This window comes from Giraffa tippelskirchi, chromosome 4, assembly GCF_054371585.1.
Source record: "Giraffa tippelskirchi isolate mGirTip1 chromosome 4, T2T-mGirTip1v1.2.pri, whole genome shotgun sequence".
NCBI lineage: Eukaryota > Metazoa > Chordata > Mammalia > Artiodactyla > Giraffidae > Giraffa > Giraffa tippelskirchi.
In genome coordinates, this window is record NC_137278.1 from 23,849,151 (window position 1) to 23,865,702 (window position 16,552).

The window sequence follows — 16,552 nt, forward strand, 5'->3', positions numbered from 1 at the left end:
CAACTCAGTGATTGAACAACTGATAACTGATAACTCAAAGCACAAAATCAGGTATGGACTACTGATTACAAATATTCACTAGGTTTCAGAAATGAGCTCTCCTTTACCATCCTTCCAGGGGAACTTTGATTAACAACCAAATTTCTGGTTGGTATGAAGCATGTGCAGTTCCTTACCAGTTGTGTTCCTTTTGACAATCACACATATGCTTACTAATTTTTTCATGTCTTTTGACTCTCAGCATTTATTTAATTAGGGTCTCTCTCTTCCTTTCTTCTCTTTCAAAGGCCCCTTTCTTTTTCCTTCTTTCAAGCTTTTGTCCATTATAATTTGCCTGTGTGTCAATTTATAGAAAAATTATTCTTATTCATTTCCCTTTGTGTTTTGTATATAGACTCATGAAAAGTCTCTCTGACCCTTTGAAACACACACAATTAGGTCTTAGGTGATCAGCTTAAGAGGTTCAGGGATTAAAAGTAGTGCTCTAGAAAAGTTTCAGTGTTTCATCATTAGGAGAGTTGCTTTAGAGTTTAAATTGCCTGAAAAATGTAATTTTACGGAATAGGCTATTGTTAATTTTCCAAACCCAGAAAGTGCTACTACACTCAAGAGAAAAAATAAAAGAGCAAATCAATGCCCTTTTACTTCTTAGCATCCTTGAGTAAGTAGGTCTCATGCATCTCTAGATATGTCATGCATTTCTGTAGTTTATGCCTTTTTAAATAATGGGGGTCTTTGTTGAAGTGCATAAACACAGCTGGTACCAAGAGGAGTTCATTTTGGGTGCTTCAGACTTTGGGTATATGAAGAAATGGAGGCTTAGAGAGGTGAAGGCAATTGGAGTGATTTCTTGATCCTCAGAGCAGACATTTAGCAAATATTTATGTGCAGCAAGCATCTAGAGCTTCCCTGGTGTCTCAGATGGTAAAGAATGTATCTGCATTGCAGGAGACCTGGGTTTGATCCCTGGGTTGGGAAGATCCCCTGGAGAAGGGAATGCTACCCACTCCAGTATTCTTGCCTGGAGAATTCGATGGACAGAGGAGCCTGGTGGTCTATAGTCCATGGGTTGCAAAGAGTCGGCCACAACTGAGCGACTAACACTTAGCACAGCAAGTATTTATGACTGTGTGCTTATTACCCACTCAATCTTGAACATCATATAAAAGAAGTGTATTTTTAAATATATGTACCAAACTTTAATTTTCATTTCACACTCAAAACTTCTGTACAAAAAGAGGCAAAGCAGGCAAAAAAATTACAATGACTTCAGCAAACAACATATGACAATTTTTAAACAGCTTTGTGTATGCAACAGCCTTTATAGATGTAGTGGGAAAATTGGGTTCCAAAGTTTTTGTTTCTTTAAGACAAAATTCCAATGTTTATTACTAACATCTAGAAAAATTTGTAGCTGTCTGGGATACAAGATTGAATGAGAAGTCTCTGATGTCTACTGCACAGTTAGATCCCAAGACTGAGTAAGCTACATTTTTCTTTGAGGAAGCATAAATTATAGTTACTTAAATGTGATAATGTATTAAAAACCTCAGTTTACCATTAATATCTTGATACAATGGTGATGACTAGGAGCAAACACCGATGAAGCATGAGATTAACTAATAGTTAAAGGATAGTATCCAGGAGTTTCTTTCTGGTTCTTAATTAAAACTCCAGCCCCAATGGGTCACCACAATTCAAAACATTGTCACTTTCTTTTTTAACTGATGCCTAGTGGCACATAAAAGGTTTCTGAGAACAAAATTATAATGCCAAAGTAGCAGTGCATCTAAGAAATGTAATTTTCACCTTGTCACTTGCCCAAAAATAAATATCAAAGTAATGGAGTACACTTTTATCTGAAAACTATGAGACCTCAAATATGAAATATAGCTAACATTGACATGGATACCGTGGCTAGCACTTTCCCCTGAACAGCTCATGGGTCCTGGACACACGTGCATGCAGCACACAAAAATGTGATTGTTCCAGGATACCTGAAGGACAGTCTGTTAAAAGAATTTGTCTCCCACTATAGCTCTGGAGTGGACCCAAGGCCCATCACCTGTTAGTGATCACAGACATTCAGTTAACCTGTCCTGCTGCTAACCAGAGGCAATACTTCAGGCCCTGGGCTTTTAAGAATCCATGTCCTGGTGAATCTTGGCTTTGAAACAAGGTGGCCTGGCTAAATTGGGGCAGGTCAGCAGCTCCTCCCCCCATATGTTTGGTCCCACTTGTGAGACAGTCAAATTAAAAATTATGAATGTGCTCAACCATTTATTCTGCAAGTCCTTTCTCTGATATGGGAGGAAAATAGACCCCACGACAATAAATATTGAGTACTTCTACATTTCTAGTCTTGAAAGTTGTTGCCCAAAGACAACATGTGGCTTCCAATTAAAAGAAGCTGAGTATCTAATGAATCTGTTCACCCAGTGTTATCCCAACTTCTGGCTTCCTCTAGGGTTTTAGAATCCCTAGGTTTGGAAAGGTCTTTGAAAGCCATTTAGTGCATTTCTGTTATGATGACAGAACCCTCATCCAACCAGCTGTACTTGTTCAGCTTGAAAAGCTCCAAGGAAAAGGGCTTTTCCTCTTTGTTGACTGACTGACATTTAGATACAGACCAGGGAATCCGTTCTGCCACTGAATGGATTTGTTAAAAATAAACAAAACCTAAGTATGTCTCTCCTATTCTCGGAGGACTCAAGGGACTGCCATCTGGCCACCAAAGTAATGGTATGACAGCTCATTCCTTGGGACAATGACACCAAACTCTGATATACCCAAACCCAACTTCTGGAATGATCATTCCCTGGGCAACTCTCTGCTTCTATCAGACATAGGCAAGTAATTATACAGGCCAGGCTGAAGGTTTATTTAAAAGTGTCCAATATCACCCTATAGTATGTATGCATAGGCCACGTGGTGAAAAAAAAAAGGACATGGAATCAGGAATGAGGCATCCTGGGTTCTAGTCCTACAGAGGGGTGATGCTGTTTGACTTCATCCTCACTGGAGACCAGAATAGAAGATTTCCAAGATTCCACTCTAAACTCTGATCTGCAGACAGAATAACCCTTGTCATATCGCTAAATCATCAAGGCAAGGTGGGGTGATGCTTACCGGATTTTATTTACAAAGGAAGGATGCGAGAGTCAGTCTTCTTATTGGCTCATGGTCTTATAGGAGTATTGGAGATTATCTATTTTATTTGCCCATTTTATAGATGAGGAAAGTGAGACACAGAGAATTTAAGTGAATTTTCCAAGTTCACTCTGAATCAACAAGTCTAGGATTTAATCCCAGTACTCAGGCCCGAGTTTATACATTGTAACAAACTGGCAGTTAGGTCCTGGAGAAGCTGTCTTTTAAATATCAGAAAACAAGAAAATAAAAATCTCCCCTCTAAATTCCCCAAGCTTTCTGATAACTAGTTAAGTTCTAGCTAGATCTCTGCTGCCACATGAATGGTCCCCAGAGGTCATGCTCCTATTAGGAGGAGTTGTGTGCCCAGCACTCCACAGACACTGGAATATTAGCAACCTCACCCACAATTTCAGCCAGAGCTCCACTTCCCTGATCCTGGAGACAGAGGGTTGAAGCAGAGAGATGACTGTCATTGTTGCTTGGATGCCCTTCTTCCCCACCTGTCCCCACTTCCATGACAGTCACCAGCCCAGCCACAAGAGCACATCTCTCTATTCTCCCTTCTCCTCCACAAACTGATGCAAACACGCTGATTTTTTCTCTTGAAAAATGGAAAGGGAACGTTATAGGGTATAAATCAAAATAGGAAGAAAGAATGCTGATAAATAAAATAGGTGCAAACAGAAAAGTTGCATGGATGCTGTGCCATCTGAGGAAAGAGAGGGGGTGTGCTGAATTCAAGACACTGGGGTTTGTATCTCCACGTGCATTTTTCTTTTCTGGGATTCCCCCTCTCTCTCTGTCAGGATAACAGTTGTGTTTCTGGTAGCTGGGCTGACCCAGGAAATCAAACTCTTCATGTTTCTCTAACTATACTTCCCAGAGAGATCACACATCTAGAATTAAAACATGACCACAAACTGTTGGGAAGTTCTGATTGTTACAGGCGTAAGGAACTCCAGTAGCAAAGATCATCGTCTCCAAATTCTGCCTTTTGGAGAAGGGGTTTTGTTTTAGACATCGAAGGTAAGGCTCTCCAGTCATTATGATCTCTGGGTTGAGTCAGTCAGGATACAAATTAAGGTCCATATATTTCAGTGACAAGAAGGAAACAGTTATGTAAATACACAAGTATTAACATCAATCTGTATTAAATTATGTAAACATATACATCTTCTGAGGTCAGTTCAAAGATCCTCTTCACTGAGCAAGGCTTTACTGAAGCATCGCTCGAATCTGTTTGGAAGTTGATTCATCATTCAAGTGCTTTGTAGTGAACCTGGATGGAGAGAAAATGACAGCAGTCAGTGTGCAAACAGTGTGCAAACAGTATGCAAACAGTGTGCTCTGAGAGCTTCCATTGGAGTTGTCAGCTCATCTTTAGCTTGGGAGGCACAGCTGATATTTAGAAATCAAACTTGGCATCTGTTCTTTACACAAAGAGCCACACTGCAGTGCCCAACTTAGTCTCAGATTTAATATTCGATCCTTCCTTCCAAAGAAGTTTATATTTTGGTTATTAAACAAATAGATCTTCTACCTAATCAAATAATTACATGAAGGAAATACAAGCAATCTCGTTTTCCAGGGAGACAGATTTCACGTGCTTGAGTGCAGGCTCTTGGCCATCTAGGGCACACCTCCTGAGTCACAGACTGTAAAAGGTTGGTTTGCATATAACAACACTGTTGTTGTTGTTTAGTTGTTAAGCGTGTGTGACTCTTTTGCCACCCTATGGACTATAGCTCACAGGCTCCTCTGTCCATGGGATTTCCCAGGCAAGGATACTGGAGTGGGTTGCCATTTCCTCCACCAGGGGATCTTCCATATCCAGGGATCGAACCCACATCTCCTGCACTGGCAGGAGGATTCTTTACAACCAAGTCACCATAACAACATTATCCAACTCTCTTGTTACTGTTTTCTCCTTTTGTGAGAGTGCTTATCCTCATTACCACCGCAAGGGGGCACTAAGGGAGATCCATATAGAAAACAAAAGTGGTGTAATGTGTATCCTCACATTAACTGGTGTAGAAATAGGTCATGAAAAGGAAGGGAAGGAGAATTAACGTGTAATAAAATTTTGACCATGTTCTAGGCACTCTGTGGAAGTTTTTATTTCACTCACACTCGCACTAACTCTTTGCAGGACAGGTTATTACTTCCATTTTACAGACAAGCAAACTGAGATTTAGAGATGTTAAATGACCCAGTTCAGATGACAAATATAACAATGCATGATTTATGAACAGTTTGTGGTTTCAGATGTGGATCCAGGTTTGGCTGCCTCAAAAGTGTGTACTCTCTGACTTCATCACAGTGCCTAGAGGAGACACAAAATGCCAAGAACCCGATGGAACTCGCAGTCTACCACAGTGCCCTGGTCTCCAAGCCTTGCTTAACTGAATGACACTGGACTTCCCTGATGGTCCAGTGGTCAACCTTTCAATGCAAGGGGCGTGGGTTCGATCCCTGGTCGGGTAGCCAAGATTCCCACACACCTGTGGCCAAAAACCCAAAACATAAAACAGAAGCAATATTGTCATGAATTTAACAAAGACTTAAAATGGTCTGCATCAAAAAAATCTTAAAAAAAAAAAAAAATCAGAAGCCAAAAGGTTTCTTAGTGAGTATGGAAAGTCTGACTTCTATGAAATGGGCACCAATGGAGAAAAACGTTGGTTTACCCACAGAATTTGAAACACTCTTAGGTTAACGCTACATCTGTTCTGAAGAATGGCGACTTAGCAGCTGCACCAAAAAGGATCAGCCTCAGTGTATGATTTATCTGTGTCATGTGCATCTGAGTTTCTTCCTTTATTAGATGAGGGTAATAGATCTTACCACTCTGACTTGTGATGATTAACTGAGAGCATGAAACATATATGTTGTACATCATAGAGGATCATTGCTCCATTCCACTTATTGAACATTCACTACATGAATGGTATTGAGAGGAACAGAGGGAAATCAACAATGAGTAAGACAGCAGGGACCATAAACTTTTCCAGACGGCAATCCGATTGGCATGATTCAACAAACTATATAGATGTGTCACAGCTAAACAAATAAGAATCCTGCCCCTGCAGGGGATTGAGTGCATATGTCCTTGGGAAGAGCAGGTGCTTTAGCATGGCTCGGGAGCAGTGAGGAGCTATCAGGAGCATTGGCCAAACATAAGGGCATCCAGATAGGGGAGCAGGGTTCTCAGTACTGGCAGCTGCACAGATGCCTCATGAAGGAACCTTCAGAACAAACCCACAAACCCAAAATGGTTACCTGAGCCCCTACCCCAGCGATTAAAATTCATCTGGTCTGGTTTGGACCCAAGCATCCGTGTTGGCAAAAGCTACCCACATAATTCTCATGTGCAGCCAGGTCTGGGGAGCAGGGGTGGAGGGGGAAGTGAGACCCAGGAGGTTTCTCCTCCTGATGAGTCCCCACCAACCACAAAGCAGTGTGGCCAGGATCTGGTCTTTGACCTGCAGGGTCACCCAGACCTGGGTTTAATCTTGGCTCAGCCATCTGTCGTGAAAACTTTTGCCAAGTGAGTTGTCTTCTCTAAATTTCAGTTTCTTTCATCTGTGAAAAGGGGATGATAAAAATGGGGCTGACCTCAACATGTGTTAACAGACATAAGAGGTTAAGCTTGGTGTTTTTAGCCCTCAGACCCTGGCAGCATCTAAATTAGCAGTGGATCTGAAGGATTGCTGCCCCACAGGGCTGAGGCTCACCTGAGGGCATTCAGCAGCCCCTCTACACTGTCTGGGGCCTGTTCCTTCAAAACCTTTATGCAGCCTTTCATCTAGGAAGAGAAAGCACAAGATTTGGTTAATATCTTAGCAATTCTGCCCATCATAGTATCTGTCCATAACAACATCTGCCCGTAATAATACCACATTGTTTGTGCTCATAGAAACCAAACATTGAAATGACCAACAAACCTTCCTCCTCCGTTGGGCCAGTATGTTGCTTCTGTGGGTTTCTAGAAGCTTTTGTGTTAGTTTTCATATTATACCACAATTGAATGTCTTCTGTGTCTGGCCTTTGGGGCCAAAGACTTGAGACTGATTTTCTTGTCTTGGACACCAGAGCCAAGAGCAGAGCTTCTCTAGTCTGTGATCAGGGGAGACTGACCAAATGAACTGCAAACCTGATCATTTTACACCACCCTTCTGCCCAGAATGCATTTCCTCCTTTAGTTGTTTGGTAATTTCTTTAAATTTTTTTTTAGGACTCAGCTGGAGCTGACCAACACCAGGAAGACTCTTCTGATCTCATTACCTTCACCAGGTAGAAGAAACCACCGCATACTTATATCCCTGATAGTACACTGGCATTTCTCAGAGAACCTTAGAGATTTTAGTGCTCAGATTAATTTGTCTCCCTCCCTAGGCCAGGAGAGGGCCAGTAAAGGACAATAGTTAGGAATATGAAGCACATGGAGGCAGAATGCCTGGGCTTCATCCATCCTTCTTTGTTTAGCATCTTCATAAACCTGGGCAAGTTTCTTAGCTTTTTGTGTCCTTGCAATATAATTTATTCATCATTTGGAAAATACATGAAAGCTAAAGCTACATCTTAATAGATCACATCATATTAGGCATATACAGGAATTTTTTGGCAAAGGAAGAATCCTTCTGGAAAGAATATAGTCAGTCATTTTAAACTCACAGATATTCATGCACTGACTGGGTATATAGTACTAAGGACCTCTCTTACAATGGTCACTTAGAAAATGTTCTTGTAGGTTGAAAGCTTTTTCCTAAAGATTTGATAAAGCTTGTTGGATTGATGGGTGCAGCCAGAAGCACAGGGCTGAGAATCATTTGGGTGTTTAGGCTCATCCCAAAAGAATGTTGTGGTCAGTCAGAGACACCTGTCACGGGTGCAGGATGGGGACAAGCACAGGATGAAGAGAGTCAGTCCCTCTCCCAAGAGAGCTCAGAGTCCAGTGGGAGAAGAGAGACAAACAGCTCCTTGTCATCCTTTGATATGTGTTCTTGTAAAAAAGTGCCCAGGGAGAAATGGGGACACAGATTAGAAGAGGCAGAAGTGTGGTGGATACTCTATGGCAACTTCTAGTTCAATCTCAGGCTGATGAAAGCCTGGGGTGTGAATAACAAGACACAGTCAGAGATGCAGTCGGGACCAGATTCAACGTGCGTTAACAACATGTTCAGGACTTGAGGCCTTGACCTGTGAAAAATACTCCTGATAGGTGTTCAACAATCTAACAATGTGATTAATACTGAAAGGGATCTGAGGAAGCAGAGCTGAAGATGGGAGGGCCAGGGGGAGCCCCTGAGAGTGAGGGTGTGAGTGACGGTGTGAGGGAGGGTGTGAGTGAGCGTGTGCGTGAGTGTGTGAGAGCAGCAGTAGGCACAGAGGGTCGGGGCGAGATGAAAGAATGCGCTGAGGTCCAGGCCACGGGACTTGGTGTCTGAGGAGGTGTGAAGGTGAAGAGTGAAGAAGACTGTTCCTAGATTCTGCAGAAAAACCCCAGGTTTGGCTTTGACCCCGAGTTGAAAGGAGGTGAAATACCTGAGACAGGAGCCCGAGAGGAGGAGCAGGTCTGTGTGAAAGTGAGAACCTTTGATTTGAGGCTGGCCATACCTCAGGTGTCCAGAGGAGGTGGGGGTCTGGGATTCTGGGTGAGGTGTGGGCTGGGGACCGGGCTTAAAGAGCGATTCTGTATTGGATCGATCTGTGTAGTTTTAAGGAAATCAGTTGAAAATGCCACCTCACTCCAGCCTGCATCCCTGACACCCACGAACAGCATCTGTTCTCTAAATGACGAACATCCCTCTGGGCTGCAATGACTCTGCTGGGATGAATCCCCTGCCTGGAGTACTCTTCCTTCTCTCCGTCCACTTGGTATGATTCCCCAGGTCCACCTGAAACATCCCCCTCTTTCTTTGCCTCTCTACAGAAGGAATTTCTCCCTCATCTGGGTGTCTAGAGCTCAGCACTTCCATTTTGGGCTCCAGAACACATTCTCTGTAAGGGCAGGGGACAGGATCTAGTTCATTATCTGCTTCTTCATAGTTGATGCTGATACCCTGAGGGTTTATAAACCCTGTGCCTGTAACTGCTGACTTCAAAGCAGACTGGTATCTGGAAGGAGAGCCTTTATGTCATCAGAGGAAAATGGCCCATTGTATAGTTTACATACTGTGCTCTGTAAACCTGAAACTTTCTTAGAGACATGGGTGAGCTTCAATACAAGCAAGCCGTTCTTAGTGAGACCGACATGAACAAACAGACTTCATCAGGACTGGGGAGGGTTAGAACTAACATCGTATAATGTTTACAGCCTCCGCAGAAAGAGTCAGTGAATGACAAGCAAGGACGAGCTTTTTTTAAAGGTTAAGGCTACAAGACATAATGGTACTCAGTGTATTTTTAATTATTGACTCTCTGACAAGTTAACAAATGGCTGTGGTAAATGAGAACGTCCTATGAGTACTAGGTAATAAATTCAATCCATATTCAGATGATATTCATGGGCTATTAATAGAGCTATTTATGCTCAATCTATAGCATAAAAATGTTAAAGCCTCACGAAGAATACAGTAAAATATTTATTGGTATGGAAAAAACTCTGTAATATACTGTTATGCAAATTAAATACGTTTTTAAATAGCAATTATAGCAGGGTACTAATCTCTTAAGTATTAATACATACACGCAGACACCCAAACATCTATATAAAATGAAGGGACAAACATATGTGACATATTGATGGTGGTCACCTGTCCATGGTGAGGTTACCACAGATATGTTTAATTTTATGTATATTGATTTCCTTTATTTTCCCCAAATTTTTATATAAATATTTATTTTCTTGAGAAATAAAAATAATTATATTAAAAATAAGGAAGACTCTATGGAGAACCATGGCTAGCTATGCTAGGAAGCCAGAACCTCAAAATGAGTAAACCGAGTTGCATTATGAATTGATATATTTTCTTACACTCTTCAGACTCACAACCCCTCTGGGCATCTGGACCACAGAACTAAAGCGTCAGAGGTGCTGCTGTGTATGCATGAATGAGTCTAGAGTGTGCATGCCCCTACTTAGCCGTGTCAGAATAAGTTAGTACCAAAGGTCCTATTCTGTACTTAGAAGGCTTTAAATAAATACGGGGATACACTACTGGGTGCTGCTGCAGGCAAACACTGGGCTGAGAGGAGTGTCTTTATCCCACAATCAACAGGAAATCTCTGCACAGCATCATCATTTGTTTTCCAATCCTATTCATTCACTCAGCAAAAATTTTATGGAGCGTCTACTGAGCACCATGCTCTGTGGACCAAGGACACTGTTAGGCAATGGAGTGGGCATCAGGTGCCTGGTCTCTGCTCTTGCCAACAAACTCAGAATCTGTGTTTATTGTTTAGTCGCCAAATCGTGTCCAACTGTTTGTGACCCCGTGGACTACAGACCGCCAGGCTCCTCTGTCCATGGGATTTCCCAGGCAAGGATACTGGAGTGAGTTGCCATTTCCTTCTTCAGGGGATCTTCCCTGCCCAGGAATCGAAACTGTGTCTCCTGCACTGCAGGCAGATGCTTTATCACTGAGCCACCAGGGAAGCCCCAGAGTCCGTCAGAAAATCCAAAATGGTGCGAGCTTTGGGGCCGGAGGAGAAGCAAGGCTCTGCTCCAGGCAGGGAGCGGGAGACATGCTCCACGTGAGGTGACATGTGAGGAGTGTCTTGAAGGATCCCCCCCCCCCGCCCCAGTGGAGAAGAGGTCGGACACTCTGGGCAGGGCTCAAGCATAGTTCAAGGACAAGAAAAAGCATGAGAATCAGGTAGTACTACCTGCCAGGCTATGGGACAGGAAGTTGGAATGTTGTTTGGGATTTGACCATTGTGTCTTGTAATCCAGTTATCTCCTGATGCTTTTCACATTGAGACGCATATATATAAATAAATATGTATATGGCACACGGGTTCACTGAAGGGGCAGCTAGCAGCTAAGTGACTGTTCACCCCTCAGCCCCTCTACAGGCTGAGGGGAGTAGCGTCTCCACTCTTCTTCTGTGTCTTTGAGGTTGGATGCCTTTGCTGTAAGCCCGTGAACAGGACTGGACTTCTTGCTACGAGGAGAGCTGCCTTGATGGATTTGCAATTGGGAGAACTCACTCATGGGCAGTTGGTGGGGGGTGGATGGAGGGGAGGGAGAGAGAGAAGCAAGGTCTGTTTGGTGACATTCACGAGCCCCTATTGGGAAATCACCTATCATAACTGTTCTTACATCGATCTTGGACGTCTTGCAGAAAGCTCCCACGGGGTGCACATGGTCGTAGAGGATGATGACCCCCACCATGACCCTCATGCAGAACATCAGCGTTTCTTCACTGGTAAACCTACTCCTGTATTCCCTGGAAGAGATGAGAAATGGCAGAGGCGTGACTTCCGTGACAGAGTGTGTTTGTTTTTGGCTCCACAACTGACTAGTTTAGCCTCCTGCAAACCTCTCTTGAGAACAATCCTAGACCTGCAAGAACCAGGTTAATAAGCTCTTAAAGAAACCGGCGATGATAATTCTCCTTGAATCTACCCAACCAGTGTGAAAACAAGGTAAATTGGAGGGCAGTAAATTCTCTTCTCTTCTGCCCTCGGCGAGCCAGCTCATCATGTACATAACTCCCCTGCCCATCAATCATGAATATTTTATAGCAGGCCTCTCTGGTTGTCCTAGATTATAGAGAATAATGGCTTCATTATGGAGAAAACGAATCGAGCTCATTTCTATAGAGCAGCTACTGTGTCGCCAGTCAGGGTAGCTTCCTTTGTTAAGATACAGGCTGCAGATTGAATCAGATTGGCAAAGATACCTAAAAGAGATTACACACCATTCATTGGGCTGAGAATATTTGTGGAGCTTGAATTCTGTTCACTTACCTTGACAGGGTCATTGATGATTCAGATAATTCAGGCCAATTCTAGAGGCTTTCTTAACATCAACTTCATTCTGACTTGGCCTCACAATGATGATGATTACTATTTCCATCTTGGAATAAATATTAACTTAAATATAAATGATATGTCTGAAAGGAATGCCATCTTACATTTGAACAGAGCATCAAATTTTAGAAGGCACTCTTAACATCTTTGGCACTCCCAAACTTTCTGCCTCGTAGATGGCATTATGGGAATCTCATCAGGTAAGGAAACCAAGGTCCAGACAGGTCAGACCACTTGTCAATGGGCACAGAAGGGGCTACAAAATAAATAGAATAAGGGGAACCCTGACACTGGAGTGAAGATTTCCTCATTACCATATTGCCTCACCTCAACAACTCAACCGTTTTTTAAATCTAGCAACTAATTTAAGTACAAAGAAACTGCCACATGCATGAGAGAGAGATTTTCATGATCATTTTTACAATAGTCTTACCACTTCTACTTTTGGTTTTAAATATTTTCTCAAATCTTTTCTCCAACATACTTATAACAATACCCAGTCATTTAACTCATTCCACCATTTAATCTGCATACAACTTCTCCTGCATCTTTGATTCAAGTTTTGATTCTGCCATCTAACAAGCCATGTGATCTTTGGGAAGATGTCAGTTAACCAATTTCGGCCCCGTCTTCTTTAGCTTTAAGATGAGGATAACTACACCTATCGCCAGAGTTCTTTATGAAATTAATTCTGTTAATATATAAGGAAATGTTGACATGCTGACCCACCCGCTAGAAGCTGTCATCACCACCATCATCAATGTGAATTTTTGACATGGATACACCTCTGATTTAACTTACGGAGTTTCCAGCATGACTTTACAAACACTTGTCATCGTACTGAGGCAGTCTGTGGTGTTCTCTATTGGCAGGGTTTTGTTCTAAATGGGAGACACAAAGGGTGTTAGCCTGTTAGCAGCTTTTATGCACAACTGGGCAGAAGGCACTTTGTTGGTCAACATCACTTACTTCAGAGACAAAGTGCATGGTGGCATTGCTGAGGGTTTTCAGCATCGGCGTGGCTTCTGCATAGAACAGGGACATTCGATTGGCCATCTCATTGTTGACTTCATTCTCAATGTCTAGCTGATGAAAAGAAGATGAGAAGATGCGATTGATAAAGATATGGTCAACATCTCAAACAGTGTCCTCCGGAAAATGCATCACAAAGGCTCTGGCTTCACCGTGTCCCTCCTGATGCAGAAATTAAAAGAGATCTGGAACCTGGGGCTGTCAACCCAGGAGATCCAGGGACTCACATGCATGTTGTTGATGCGATTGCGACTGATGGTCCTTCTGTAGTAGCTGAAGTCATTCTGAATAGCTGGATTCCTCATCTGAAGTTCAGAAAAGAGGAAAGAAGGTCATTTCTCAGCATCAGAGGAGGGTTATGTGCCTGAAGTCCAAGCACTATATTTTGCACAGATACCAGGACTTCTCTTTGTTACTGAAGAGTCAAAACAACTTTGGGTTAAAAATAGTCTCAGATCTTCATTATTTAAGAATACGCCCTATTTTTACCCTAGGCTAGATTTTAGGGAAAGCACACTTGCTTCCAAAGAGGAACAGACACTTGAGATGTTTTCTCTGGCTGCATTTGGCAGATTTTGAATTTCCACATACAAACCACCATTGTAAATCACTTTGACCACAAGGAGTGTGAATTCTCACCACATCACATGTCTCTCGAGGAAAGGAGCTACTTCCCTCGTCTTTTTCCCCCACCCCACAGCCCTGCAAAGCACCTGGACATGCAGGTGCTCAGTACGAATCTGTTAAATTGTCCAAGCACACATGGCCTAACCTTCAGCTCATCAAATCGAAGGGTGAAATGCAGAATTTCCGCGAATTCCTTGGCCAGGGCCTGCTCCCGCTCCAAGTGCTGGGTTGGTGTGTAGGGTGGACAGGTCAGAGATTCCAACAAACTCTGAAGAGCTTTTTCTAAAAGGTAAAGGGATACATACATATTTGAGATGGCCCACAGAGATTCTTTAAAAAGCCCTATTTGCAGCCCCAGTTGACACTCTCAGAGATAACCTGTGTCAGTCTTTCCTCTCCACGTTTTCCCCCAGAACAGTATGAAATGTGATGTGTGTGGATAAGGAGGAAAAGGAACCCCCCTGCCCTCCATGCCTGAGAAGGCTGCCTCCACTGCAGAAATGACCCGTGGCCCCAAAGCTCAGCTGGACCCTCCCATGTTCTGTTGTCCCAAATCCTAACACTGTAGAAAACCACAAATAGGATCATGTGGATAAGACAGCCATCTATGACTCAGGATGAGAGGAGGTGGCCCTGAATGCATGGGTTAAATTGCCTGCTTTTCAGGGAGAGACTTCTGGTCCACACCAGCCCTTCTCTGCAATGACATTCTTAGCAAATCCCATGAATATTTTTCTACAAACCTGCTGCCATATCTACCTCCATTACTATCCTGAAAACAGTCTCATTACTCTCACCTGTCTGTTTCTATATTTTTCTTGGCATCAAGTCATTTTACCAATCCTCTAGAGAAGAGGCAGGCAAACCATGGCCCACAGGCTGAATCTGGTCCACAGTCACTTTTTTTGCAAATAAAGTTTTATTAAAACATAGCCATGTTTCATTAATATTTTCATTCTGTGCCACGGTGGCAGGGTTGAGTGGCTGTAACAACGATAGGATAGCCCACAAGCCTAAAATATTTATTATCTGGCTCTTTACAGAAGGGTTCACTAGTGTTGATTTTATCATCCCTAGAGACCTTTTACAGTTTCTTTCTGAGGACATCACTAGCATTTTCTATCTACAGAAACACACTGTCTTCTGAGGCAGCCCGCTTGACCTTGGTGGATCTTTTTCTGTCTGCTGAGCTGACACTTGGCTCCTTGTGATTTCAGTTCAAGGGGTCTAGACACACACTTTGAGGAAACTGAGAAGTTGATCCCTCTTCAACCTGAGAGTCTTCAGGAGCTCTTCTCAAAAAAACTGGTTCAGTTCATTGAACTATTCCCTTGGAGTCTCAGTTTCAAGTTCTCTCAACATCATGGCTATTATTCCCCCAGGGTACTTCACTTTCTGTTTAACTCTTAAAGTGTGGCAGAAGTAGAATAAAACATGACCACACACTTCCTAAAGGAAATCAACTCTGAATACTCATTGGAAGGACTGATGCTGAAGCTGAAGCTTCAATACTTTGGCCATCTGATGCAAAGAGTCGACTCTTTGGAAAAGCCCCTGATGCTGGGAAAGGTTGAAGGCAGGAGAAGAAGGGGTCGACAGAGGATGAGATGGTTGAATGGCATCACCAACTCACTGGACATGAGTTTGAGCAAACTGCAGGAGACGGCGAAGGACAGGGAAGCCTGGCGTGCTGCACTCCATGGGGTCGCAGAGACTCAGACATGACTGAGGGACGGAACAACAATAAAACCCCCTTCTTCAATCTAGACACACCGTACGTTTTAACCAGTGAAACCTCAGATAGCTTTACTGTTGGGGGAGGGGTTATATCATATCAGTGGTCACATGGAGCCTACTGTCAACCAGACTTGATTTTACTCTGACTTCTGCAAAGCCTTCCTGTACCTGCACAGAGTTGTTTTTGTTTTTAAGCTTAAGAACAGAACATTGTATTTGTCTTTCTTGTATTTTGCTATATTATTGGGTTGGCCAAAAAGTTCGTTTGGGTTTTTCTGTGTTATCATCTGGAAATCCGAATTAACTTTTTTTTGCCAACCAAATAAATTTAACACATGATTCCAGCCAACCAACTTCTTTTTGGGTTAGCAGATAACATGGATTTTCTGACTTCTCTGTCCTTTGGAAATGTGATCAGACAGGGTAATACTGTTAAGAATAGGACTTAGCTGAGAACAAAACCAAAGGGAGACCCACTAGTAAAGACGCTTAAAACATGCCAATAAATGCAGGGGAAGAAACTCTGAGGCATGTTGTCAGAAATGGACATGACCACTGTTTTTGTATCTGAGTGGCCTCTGATGATGCACAAGAGTGGATGTGGGGCAGTTTCCAATCCCCTGAGCTTTTCCTGCTACTTTCTCAAACACCATCACAGAGTTTCACAAGAGGGACATGAAAATCATAAATACATACTCACCTAGCCTGATGGAAAACTCATAAAATCTCTTCAGCCTCACGACCAAAGGACACACTGCATTCCAAGCTTTTTCCTGAAGCTGAATGTCATTGGGATTTTGGATGGCCTGCCAAAACATGATGGAATTGTCTGCTTAAAAAGAAGCGGTAGGCTCCCTGTCAAAATGACTTAAGATTGAGAATTTGAGTTAAAAAAAAGAAAAGTTCTTGCTGTTTTTTGCTAATATGTACTGCCTCAATCAGTTCACGGGAGTGTTGTCCAAGATGCTCAATTAGGATGGTGATTTTAGCACTTGGACATAATGCAAATGGCTCAACAATTAGGCAC

The 16,552-nt window shown here is 42.7% G+C and overlaps 1 protein-coding gene across 13 annotated transcripts in view; it reads right to left on the reverse strand.

Annotated features, from left to right (window-relative positions):
• Window positions 1-1,176: 1,176 nt before the first annotated feature.
• Window positions 1,177-16,552, reverse strand: part of CYRIA (CYFIP related Rac1 interactor A) — a 100,350-nt gene continuing 84,974 nt past the window's right edge. For all 13 annotated transcript variants that reach the window (XM_081483811.1, XM_081483813.1, XM_081483812.1 and 10 more), the window contains 8 exons: window positions 16,226-16,331; window positions 13,934-14,070; window positions 13,389-13,466; window positions 13,099-13,215; window positions 12,931-13,010; window positions 11,417-11,543; window positions 6,888-6,958; window positions 1,177-4,432 (listed from right to left, as the gene is read on the reverse strand). In XM_081483811.1, the coding sequence (XP_081339937.1) occupies window positions 4,369-4,432; window positions 6,888-6,958; window positions 11,417-11,543; window positions 12,931-13,010; window positions 13,099-13,215; window positions 13,389-13,466; window positions 13,934-14,070; window positions 16,226-16,331 (780 nt within the window). In that variant the 3' untranslated portion in view covers window positions 1,177-4,368. The remainder of the gene's footprint in view (window positions 4,433-6,887; window positions 6,959-11,416; window positions 11,544-12,930; window positions 13,011-13,098; window positions 13,216-13,388; window positions 13,467-13,933; window positions 14,071-16,225; window positions 16,332-16,552) is intronic.